The sequence below is a fragment of the Cibotium barometz genome, chromosome 66, assembly GCF_041138505.1.
Source record: "Cibotium barometz isolate CiBa-2024 chromosome 66, ASM4113850v1, whole genome shotgun sequence".
NCBI lineage: Eukaryota > Viridiplantae > Streptophyta > Polypodiopsida > Cyatheales > Cibotiaceae > Cibotium > Cibotium barometz.
The window spans coordinates 5,459,775-5,471,616 of record NC_141111.1 but is presented as its reverse complement, the minus strand read 5'-3'; the positions used below and the strand labels follow the sequence as shown (position 1 = coordinate 5,471,616).

General features: G+C 36.0%; 1 protein-coding gene across 24 annotated transcripts; it reads left to right on the top strand.

Moving 5' to 3' along the window:
* Window positions 1-4,390: 4,390 nt before the first annotated feature.
* On the top strand, window positions 4,391-9,643 carry LOC147602690 (uncharacterized). Of its 24 annotated transcripts, none has more exons than XR_015265774.1 (7): window positions 4,391-4,489; window positions 5,621-7,091; window positions 7,174-7,420; window positions 7,726-8,004; window positions 8,142-8,309; window positions 8,459-8,613; window positions 8,896-8,945. XR_015265774.1 is itself a non-coding variant. In XM_086797781.1 (7 exons), exons 3-7 carry the CDS (start codon window positions 7,396-7,398, stop codon window positions 8,925-8,927), a joined length of 609 nt encoding a protein of 202 aa, XP_086653907.1. In that variant the 5' UTR covers window positions 4,391-4,489; window positions 5,621-7,091; window positions 7,174-7,395; the 3' UTR covers window positions 8,928-9,643. The 24 variants fall into 24 exon arrangements, 16 of the variants coding, with proteins under 16 accessions (XP_086653907.1, XP_086653906.1, XP_086653894.1 ...); XR_015265773.1 differs by having other exon boundaries at window positions 8,459-8,617; XR_015265772.1 differs by having other exon boundaries at window positions 8,142-8,332; window positions 8,509-8,613.
* Window positions 9,644-11,842: the final 2,199 nt, after the last annotated feature.

The following is an 11,842-nucleotide window of genomic DNA, read 5'->3' as shown; positions in this document are numbered from 1 at the left end:
CAGCTGAAGTAGGTTGCATCTTGTAAGCCAAACACACATACTAAAACACCAATTTCTTAATAATTCTTACCATGGCATGCAAAGTGTAAAAATGGACTCTCGTCAAGGGAATGTTAAGAATAGGATCCCACTTTGGATCTACTGGTACCAGTATTCCATCACAACAAACAAGCTAGTCACGGTTTGGGACACCATTTATGCACGTCTCTTCACTCCAATGTTTATTTCCATTATTGTGTTTTTTTCTTGATTGCATACAATACAAACAATGGAACTTTGCATTGGAACCATTTGACACACCAAATATGCACTTCAAAGTTTTTAAATCTCCTGTAAGATGTCATTCTACTAAGTACTCACCAAAATCATCAACCTTTAAAAGTTCCTCGCTACTTTGATGTCGTACAACTTCTAGTATCTCTGTTAAATTAAAGAAAACCTTCAATATCTCATGATCATCTTTTGGTACCTCAAATGCAGCAAGCCACCATATTTTATTTTCGCTTTGCACACTAAAGTAATCTGAATGATCTGACAAGATATTACAATTCAATGATCTATTCATGAGGGTCAAGCTTATTCGTTCTAGCTTCTAACCCTTTACAATTTCATTTTCATCAAGCTTAATAACAAATCTTAGCACACCACCACATTCTTGAACCATCATATTATAGAATCTAACCATTGCATATTGTACTTTGTATACATCCAACACAAAGTTATTCTTTTCATGGTAGCTTGAATATTACCTCCTTTTAGACTGCCTCCTTTGAGCCGATCTCTTTTAAGCTTGCCTTTGAGGGTGATCTCTTTTAAGCTTGCCTTTGAGGGTGATCTCTTTTAAACTTGCCTTTGAGGGTGCCTTTGAGCTTATCCCTGCACTTGTCTATGAGCATGCCTTTGAGCTTAATTTACAAGTGTGTATGTGACAAAGATGTACATGCTCACCAATGAGCTCCAAGATTTTATCATTCAACAAATTTCATGCCTGTAGTACATGATAGGGCTTTGGAAGAGGTAAAACTCTTTTTCTCTTTAACACAATCTTAAACCCTTTATCGAATTGCTTGTAAATCATAGCATACGATTGTGATTTGATCCTCACTTTATCACAAATACCTTGAGCAGCATCATTAGGTGTGAAAGACTTGCTCACCTCCTGCAAACAATTTATGGCTATGTCCTTAGAGACTGACTTAAATTTAGAAGATTGGAGTGTAGACTTTACTATGCCTTTTGTGAGTACTTTTGCAATTGCCATATCAACTTCATCATCTGGATAGATAAACATTTATCTAATGTTCTTGCATGCTCTAATTAAATGCTTCCATTGACCACTTCCAATGACCAATTTATCCATTGATTTTAACTATTTTACATGCTCACATGGCCCTAATGGAGTCAACTTCTCACATGGCCCTAATGGAGTCAACTTCTCTAACTTTGTATCTTCCTATTCCTTGCTCATGTGGCCCTAATGGAGTCAACTTCTCTAACATAGTTTGTATCTTCCTATTTCTTTGTTGTAAACTTTGCACATTAATAGACAACTGAGAATTTTCTATTTGAACAACATGCACAACATCCTACAATTTATCACACACAGTTTCCTTCTCAATCAACGTATTTGAAGGTTGCACAATCCTTGCGTCCTTGTTCTTTAGTAGGTGTCTAAACACTATATACTTGGTTGACAAGTCTTTTTGTGTAACTTAGCAAACCAACATGACCCTCACATATATACTTAATGAAATATGTTAATCTTGAAAATTGAGGAGGTTGTTGAGTAAGAGGATCAAGTGGATATATTAATCCCTCTACCCAAAGATCAACATGTTTTTTACCTGCATCTCTTTGTTGTTGCATCATTATTTGTTGCACTATATTTGCTTCTGTCCTCTTATGTAAAGGTGCATACTCAACATCTAATGGAAAGTGTATATCTCTTTTCTTGTTTCCTGCATCTTGTATTGAAAATATACAAAAAAAATTTAACCACAAAACTTATAATACAAAAATTTAACCATTGAATCTTAATCAAAAAGCATGACATTAATTCTTAAATAGTAAACCAGATAAATATAACTTATTAAAAGTTAACTTAGCATAGTAAACCATAACAGTAACAATAACAGTATATTAAAACATAATATTAAGCACATCAATTAAAGCATAACATCAAGCTTAACTATAACACATTTTAGGAAATTTAATATAACAATTTACATAACATTGAATCATGTTAGTAAAGTAGAGTATAATATTAAAATTAAATATTTTACCATTACATTAAACATTAATTAAAAAGAAAACTATATTAAAAAACCATAAGAAGATATCAAAACAAAAAAAACACCAAACCTCCATAGCGTTCTTCTCCTTTGAAGTTGCAACACAATGGATATCTCTAAACAGAAAGACTAATGAAAAGAAAGCTGAGTTTTTGGTTCCTACCAAATGGCACCAAAAAAATCAATGCACCCTTTATCATCAATCTTGATCTCTATATCATGTTTTCTTGGTCTCATGATTGAGAAGATCAGTGCCATAAATGTGGGGATGTGGAGGGAAAGGAAGAGAAGTTCAAAAAAATAGAGGCAAGCTACACAATTTGAAGGCCTTCCATAGAGATTCAAATTTCTCCTTTACAAAGGAGAGAAACTCGAAACAATACCCTTATCCCTCATAGCCCTACAAAAAAGAACCTTAAAAACATAATGGTTAACTAAAAACATACGAACTAAGTCTTGAAGTTTTTTTTTAAAGAATTTGGAAAAAATGTACAGACACTCTTTAGGCCCTAATCTAGGTGTGGATAAAAAATAATTCAAAAATCTGAAGTCTACATGTGTAGATATATGAAATTTCTTAATTGAAATGTAAAAAGAGCTTAAATCTGTCAAATTTGATGGAATTTGAAAGGAAAAAGCTAAAAGGTTAATCAAGAGAGTCACATCAACAAGCTGCACGTTTTAAGTTCAAATTAAAAAAACACTTTTTGTTATCTTCAAAATCTGGTCCTAATCTTAGATTGTTAGAATAAAAAAATAGGTGAATCTATTATAATATAGCCAAAACTTGATCTTTTAGATCCTAAAAGAAGAGAGAAAGCTAATATTTTATAGTTCTTTTTGCACTTTTCCTTGATTCATGAAAGAGAGAGAGAGAGCCCTTACACGGCCCATTTTTGAGTCCGTATTTTTCCTAATGCTAGTGCTTTTCATTAACAGTTTGAGTCCGTTCAACAAAGGGCAAAAATTGTTGGAGCATTGTAAATAGTCTCCACATCTTCTCATTCTTACAACACCTTCAAATCCAGATATATTACTTATTACCTCATTTGTCCATACATGACTATCATACTTACTTTCAATCCCTTCACCCCTACCCCCATGAAATTTAGGTGGAAGCTCAAACAGTAATTTCCCATCATATCTAGAGGGAAGCTCATCCACTTGTTGGATTGTAGTGACCAAATCAGATGCTTTTCGCATAGTGAACTTTTTACATGGCAACTGTCTTAAGAAAGGCACGACACTTAAAGAAGCCTCAGTAGATTCCATATCTATTATTATTTGGGTGTTGTTGGCAGGTATCAATCTCACTCCCTTGACAATGAAAGTGTCTCCAAATTGAATATCCAAGTGAAACATATTGTTCTCTCCATGGTATACACTTAAAGACTTCAAAAGACATATTATTACAAATCGTAGGTAATTGGTAGAGTGTCAAAGAACTTTTTGAAATACCAAAGCTAGAACATAACTTCTCCTTAGTAACAGTTGCAACTACATTCGTTGTAACAAGATGCAAATCCTTGCTTCTGCGATCTTCATTAGTCAAGGTTGCCAATTCCATTACTCCCTTCTGATTAATATGAAAATGGGTGGAATGAATGATGGAATAATTTTTGAGTAAGAGTTAGATGATTATTGAAATAGTTAAGTTGTAACTTGGCCAGCATATTTTTTTTCATAATAGATAGTTAAGAGATATGTTTTTACATAACTTAAAATGATTACACTTTATTTAATTAAAAAACACAAATCTTTGCTTTCAATGAGGATGGATTATGTGAACATGACATGCATGAATTGATTATAAAGATTTTGAATCAAGATTCTTTAAGAGCATTGAGTTTACATGTTTTTACCACTAACAACTTGCAACACACCCATGCAAATAACTAATGAGTTCAATCACACAAAATATTTAATGATAGTAAATTTCTCATGATTTGGCCACTTTTCCAAATTATAAATCTTTACCTACCATTATTCAAATAAATCACAAGTATTCTTTTCCCTATTGTCACTTGCCCACCATAGTTAAAATAAAACTAAATTGAGTTTCAGATGTTGAAAATATTATTATATGCCTTCAAAAAAGATGGAAAGTGAAGGGTTACACCTACCCTTCATTATCTACTCATTCCAAACGTGAGGAGGAGGAGCTTCTAGTCAAGAGGTCTGCGGAACACCTCAACAATGTAAGATTCATTCCCCCCTTCTCTTCTGAGCATTTCACTGGCAAAATACAGTGACCTAGCACGCTTCTGGGCAAGTACACTGGCCTTCGATCATATGCACTACGATTTTAGCTGGCGGCGTTGGAGCATCTGCTCTACGAATTTTGCTAGCGAAATTCCTTTTTAGTTCTTAAAGTTTGCTACACCAGCTCACATGTGTATTTCGCTAGCGAAATACGATGTTGGCCTCCAGACTACCACATTCCCTGGTTATGAAGAGGGTAAAGCTCACCACCAAGCTGGATCGGTAGGATGATATGTGGACACTCTATAGCTAGGCATCTACAGTTGGCCACCACTGTCAGTCAGTTTGATTTTAGGGCCTAGGATAGCCAAAATTTTTGTTTCTTGGCACCCATATGTGTGTGTGTGTGTGTGTGTGTGTTGATTGCCTTTTAGGGATAGAGCACAATAATAGTGGTAGCAACATCGGCAGAAACGGCTGTGCTGGATGCGTGGGTGGCCCTTGGCATTGAGCTCGCCAGGGGGAGTGCCCCGCGCTGATGTCTCTGAGATCAGCATCTGGGATTGTCCCCCTCACTCCCACCCCATCTTAGCCTCTCCCTCGGAGCTGTATTTGTTGGTGGGCTTTTTTAAAGGATCAAGCACAAGATAATTATTAGATGAAAATCAAGGTTTGGTTAGCTAAATGTATATTAGATTTCATGTTGATGAGATGCCCCCATGTGCTTGCTCTTTTTTCTCACTTCCAAAGTCCAACACTTCATGTTCTCATGCCATAATCCACAATTGCATCATTGTTCCTTTAGAATACATATCACGATTCACCATTAAAAAAAACCTTGATCTCAATAGCTTTAATTTACTCTTTTATATATATATATATATATATATATATATATATATATATATATATATATTTGGTAGAGACGATGTGGTTTCATGTTCATTTCAAATGCTTGTTAGGGTCATATTGTGTTGGGTTTTCTTTTGTGGATATAAATAAAAATCCCTCCCAATGTGTTTTGCCAACAATTTTTTTTTTTAAAGGGAGTGATGTTTGTATTTGACTTCTATTGTTATTTTCACTTATTTACATTTTTATTTTGATGCTTATTGTTTATTTTGTAGATATAACACTTGCAACAATGCGTCCAAAGGTTAGGTCTCTATAAATCAGCTTTCACAAATATTTTAGTTTAGGATTGTGTATATTGATTTGGGTTTGCCTTGTGTCTTTGATCTCTTGAGAGAGGGAAGAGAGCTTCTGGTAGCACATCCAGAGGAGGTGGAAAGAAGATGAAGCAAGAAGACAAAGAAGGCTAGCCAAGAGCATGAGGATGCTCAACAAAGGGAGTGACGTGCAAGACATGGAAGCCCAATCCCTTGATGATGCCCTAATTTGCGGGCCAAGGAGAGAGGAAAGATGATCAAGGGAACAATAATGGAGCAGGTAAACAAGAGAAGCAGAAAGATGATGTGGAGGATCTTATTCCAACTAGCATTGAAAAGCCTGAAGATGGGGATATCCTAGAGGACATTACTATTCATAAAGGGCTTGTACCCCCTCGCGTTCCCTTGTGTAGATGTCTTGTTAATTCAATTGTGAGGCAATTAAGAAGTGATCTTACCACTCTAAAGAGGACTTCTGAAGCAGAGGGGTATATTAGCACAAAGGGATCTTTCATCCTTTCAATCACGATGCCAAATGAAACATCAAAGGATGTGGATGGTAACATAAGGGCTACATGGGATAAATATTGGGTTATGGTCAATGATGAGTTTGAGGCTAAAACTACAAATAATGTAGCATGGGTCTTCCTATCCAAGAAGATATTTTTTGTATGGGAAGAGAATCATCAGACAGCTTCTTGGATGCAAAGTATAGAAGAACTTTATAGTAACATAAAGTATTGACATATTAGGGTGCAAGCTCAAATTATCTTGATACAAACCAAGGATGAGATATGCCTCATGCTGCATTGCATAGATTTAACTTGTAAGTAATGGTTTATTCCCTTGAACATCAATGTTTGATTTGTTTTACAGAATCTCTCTATTGATTTGGTATCATGAATATGTTTGTTGTGGGATACTCAATCTAAAAGAGTAAGATTCTTTAATAAATCTTCTGTGACATTTAAACTCTTCTCAATTAATAGGCTAAATAAGGATGCCATTGTGGTCACCAATATTAAAGACTATCTTTACCATACTAGCACACTTGTCACTTGTGATGCTAGTCACTTCATAGAGGGTTTTAGTGAAGAAGAGAAAAAAGCAATTGAGAAAGCAAGATAAAAGGAAGTGGCAAATGGCAAGAGAGTATGGTACCCACTCACACAAGCCATTCTTGGTCAAATGGTATTCTCGATGAGGTTTTTTTATGGAATCTTAGCATATTAAGATTATGTAATATTGCTTAATTTTCATTTATAATATGTTTTTCTTTCATTGTGTGATTGAAATATAGGGAAAGTGGAAGGCGGACTTTGGTGTTGCATGCGAAAAAGATTCCCTCAACACCAAAGGATGAACGGATTCTAAAGTGGAGGCAATCAAAAAGACAGTCAGTGCTACATATCATAGGAAGATACATCGGGTGAGTTATAATACCCTTTCAAATATTGCATTGGAAAGCTACTATCATTGAAGTGTATATGTGATAATTGTGATATGTGTAGATGTTATCCATTGTGAATCTCTCATAAAAAAGAGTGGTTCAACATCTTATGGAGTCTACCATATGAGGATGCTGCTATGAAGATTACCTTAGATAAGTTGTATCAAATCTCTGTACCAACATGCTCCAAGGCAAAGCAAGCATCTATCCTTTCACTTTTGGGGGCCACTAGTTCCAAGTATGACTGCTGCTACTTTGCCATCTAAACAAGTTGATCTCACCAATGCTAGCCGGCGACTTGTATATAGGTAAGAGTCTTTGTTTCTTTTTATTTATGTGCTCCTATGTAATATAGTTTATTTTGATGTATTGGAAATGTAAGAAGTTGTGATCCACAAACATGTATCCTCACTATGCTTTCGCAAAAGCTACTAGAGAGAGTGCCTACCATATGTAGTTTATTTTGATGTATTGGAAAAGTTAGAAGTTGTGATCCACAAATAGGTATCTTCACTACTTGGTTTCACAAAAGCTACTACAGAGAGCGCCTACTATATGTAGGGCATGGAGTGTGCTTTAGCCACTTACATTTTGTATGTACACAAAAATCCAGATGGTCGGATTATCCTCTTTGAATGGGAGAGAAAGCATTGTTCTTTGTGGATAGAAATGAAACCAAGTACATGCCTTGAAGAAGAGAAGGAGACCTATGAGAGGCACTTGAGGGGGGAGCATAAATCTCATTTCAGATCCTCTAGTGATGTTGATGAGCAACAAAGGAAGAAGCTAGTGCAGGAGCAACAAGCTCTTGCAGAGAAGCAAAAGGCTAAAAGAGCGGATCCAAACCTTGCTAAGAGAGCTAGGAGGCCGAAGACTATCCATGAGGAACATGGTATCTCAGATACAACATTCTATATTATATTTCTTTTAGGTTTTTTTTGGGTATGTTTGACCAAATGTGCATTATGAAAGTGTCAGGTTGTCATTGTTAATGCATTGCATTGAAGCATGTATTTAACTTTCATGTAGATGATGTGCCCAATAAGGATGAGGCCTTACTTACCAAGAAGGTGACGAATGTTGACATGGTGCACATGCCTTTATCCTCCTTTACTTCATCATATCGAGAGACGCATGGCCTATCTTTTAAGGTTTCAAAGTGTGTTTATATCAAGTTGGGCAAGGAAATTCTTCAAGGTGATTATGAAGGGGGTTTTAAGGTGATATTTCAATTCTATATGGATATTGGTGGGGCTAACAAGACCCATAACTCAAAATAAGTAGCATGGAGTGTCGGCATGTGTATCATTGATCTTCCCACTGGCTCTTTTGTTCATGGTGTGAAGGGTGCAGTCCCCTTTTGGAATATCTTATGCTATGTGCTCCTTGGCAATAGCTGCAGCAATCATGGATGATCATGGGGGGACCTTGGTGATTTTCTCACCTCTTACTACAGTGTACGTTGTGCGTGTGGCTTTGAAAATGAAGATGGAGGTTTCTGGTAGGTATGTAATGTTCAATTCTTGTTATAATCATGTGCACATGATGTTTCATACATGTGGTGGTTCTTTGCTTACGTTGACTCTCATACACAATCGATGTTTTATATATGTTATGGTTATTTTGATTTTATTAGATGGATAAAAGAAACTACTGAATCAGTGTGCTTGTTAGATAATGTTGGCCTTAATGTGAAGGTGGGTTTTAATGAATGATTTATCTCTTTAATTTCAATTAGTATTTAGTCTAGAAGGAGCTAATTGTATCAGTGGTTTGTATGTAGACTTGTGTATTTCAGATTTTGGTCTTGTGTAGATGTGGAAAAAGAGAAAAGCGCTATCAACGCCATGCTAAAGAGATTGCAGGGTCATTGAAGCTGTCATTGGACAACTACTTCATGAATCATTGGCTACCATCCTCTATGCATTGCACAAGAGAAGGAAAATGGGGCCAGATATGAGGTGGGCTAGAGAAAACCCCCTCACACATGTTGATGTTTATGAAGCTTCTTTGTACCTTCAGGCTCCATTCTAGAACTTGGAGCCGGCACAGGTAAAAGGTTGAAGGCAGCTATTCATTTAGGGTGGCATTGTATGATTGTGGATAATGATAGCAATGTTTGTGGCTACTTGAATGGCTTGGTGCAACCTTACATTCCACAAGGGGAGACATCTGGGGCCCATTCACTTCATCTAGTGGATGATGATATTGATGAGGGTATATTGGCACATGATTGCTAATCCAATTTTGTTAGTGTTTTGCCTTGTTATGCAGAAGAAGTGGCCTGTCACATGGCAGGCTCTGAGCTCCATGATTACGTGCCAAAGGAAAGGCAAAGAACATTGTCACATTACATTGATGATTATGCAGTTGAGAGAGACTTTAACTAGTTTTCCATTGTTTTACTCTCTTGCTAGTCAAACTTTTCTTTTTTTTGGTTTGTAAAGAGTGGAAGCTTTTTTGGATTGTAGTTATGTATTTATGTTACACTTTCAGAAATTTGAGAATGGCTATATGACTAGTTTTGATAATGGCTATATGTATGATTGTCCTTCCATTCTTATTCTCTCTTCTGTGATAAAAATGACAGTATAAACAATTGTGATAGAGCATATATAGTTTTTGGCTTGAACTCATGCTTCCTACTCAATGAAGTGAGCTTATTGTCACCAACCTTGAAACCATTAAGTATTAAGTTATGGTATTTGGTGGGAGACTTTAAAGGAATTTGATGTGTCAATAAAGTTTTACATCTAGTATTGTGAATTTGTAGTGGAAATAATAGTTACTAGCATAGTAGTATGACACTATCAACAATTGTGATAGAGTATACAGATAGTTTTAGCCTTGAAATCTTGCACCCTATAATGGGAAATGTTGTGGTGTCAATGAAGAATTTACATCTATATTTTGTGAATTTAGAGTGTAAATCATATTTGCTAACATACTAGTTGGCCTATAATCTTTGTGCATCTAGTTTTGTAAATTTACATCTAGTTTTGTCAATTTGTAGTGAAAGTCATAGTTACTTACATAGTAGTTGCCACCTTAGTATATATATTTCTTTAAGAAATATGCTTTGTTGAAATGCTCAAAAATGTTCACTCGAAAAAATTTGCTCGGATGTTTCTGCTCATAAGGAATGTAAATACTGGGGATATGAATACACACCAAGACAGAGATCGACTCTTATGCCACACAACCTTGGATGAAGATGATTATGCCTTTGACAAGGGTTGGGCATTGGGCATATCAAAAGTTATAACACATGGTTATACCATTATGGGTTATGTAGCAACATGTGAGTACTCACACCAAATGGAATGCAAGCTTAATGTGAGATTGGGCCTTTGCATGTCATACATCCAAGGGAAAGAGTGTGATTGATTATGTCGTAATACATAACTCATGCTTAGGACATTTGAAACACATCACTCTAGGAGTCTAGGAGTGCGAAATCAGATGAAGGTGCCCTATATTTTCATCTATCATGGTGTGCTGCACATACTAAGCTAGCATATACATCCCCACAACTACACCTGGGATGTAGGCATGTAAGTGTGCATATGCAAAGCTTCTAAAAAGATCTATACCTCCCATAGAATTCACTCTAATTGACAAAAGCATGGAGAACTTTCTAAGTAGCCATTCGCGAGCCTGTTACACATGTTTCTCAATTGTATAGGAATTTACTAGAGCCCCACAACTAGTGATATGACAAGAATGCAAAAAAGCTCAAAAAAGAGTTATAGTTACCAAAAAATAGGAACAGAAAGAGAAAATGTAGACAATGAAAGAAAAGGAAGAAATATATCAAGTCATGTGTGCTAGGGAATAGGGCCGAGCACGCCAACTCGTGCATTTGTGGAAAGAAATCAATCCTAAAAGAGGTAACAAGCATATAAAATCTGCCTAGAGTGCATGTTTGATCACACAAAAAGCTTGTATACAAAGCTAGGTAAGCCACATGTGATAGACCCTCTCCCAACCCCGTGAGGGCCTACCCAGTCATCATTGGGGACATAGAGCTAGTGCTTCCAAAGATGGGTAATTGCGAGGTGACTGATCTCCATGAGATACAAGTTCGCACACACACACACACACAATATGTATGCATGTGTTAAGAGTATGAAATTCAATATATTTTAGAAAGAATATATGCTCAAGTAATATGTGTGCAGGAACCAGCCCCTAAGATGAATGTGCGAGCATATTATTCAAAGGTTACACAAGGGGCAAGTGGTAAATATGTGTACAAGGAGCACTTTGGTTTGATTCATTTATTTAAAGGTTGCACAAGGTGCAAATGGTGAGTGGGTGTGTGTTTGTGCCTATCAATGTTTCATATTGGGACTAATTATTGAGGTGTAACAATCAATTAGAACAACTAATATGTTTATGTTTGTGAGACAGTAATGAGCGATACGAGTGTCGCACGTGGAAGATACTATTTTGTGTCAACTCGAATTATTATTTCATATGGTTTTTTATTGCATTGCGCCATGATTTAGATGTATATATTTTATCCGCCCCTTTTGTGTATAGGCATGGACACTTTAATTGTATATGCATATTAATAAAGTTTTATCCACGTCTTTCCTTTTATAGTGGAAGGCACATAGGTGTGAATAGGGTAAGTGCCTTGCCAATTTTTTGAAAAGAAAGCCCAATCTTATATGTGCACTCTATTATTGGCTCAAGGGATAAATTTTGAAATATTATTAAAATAC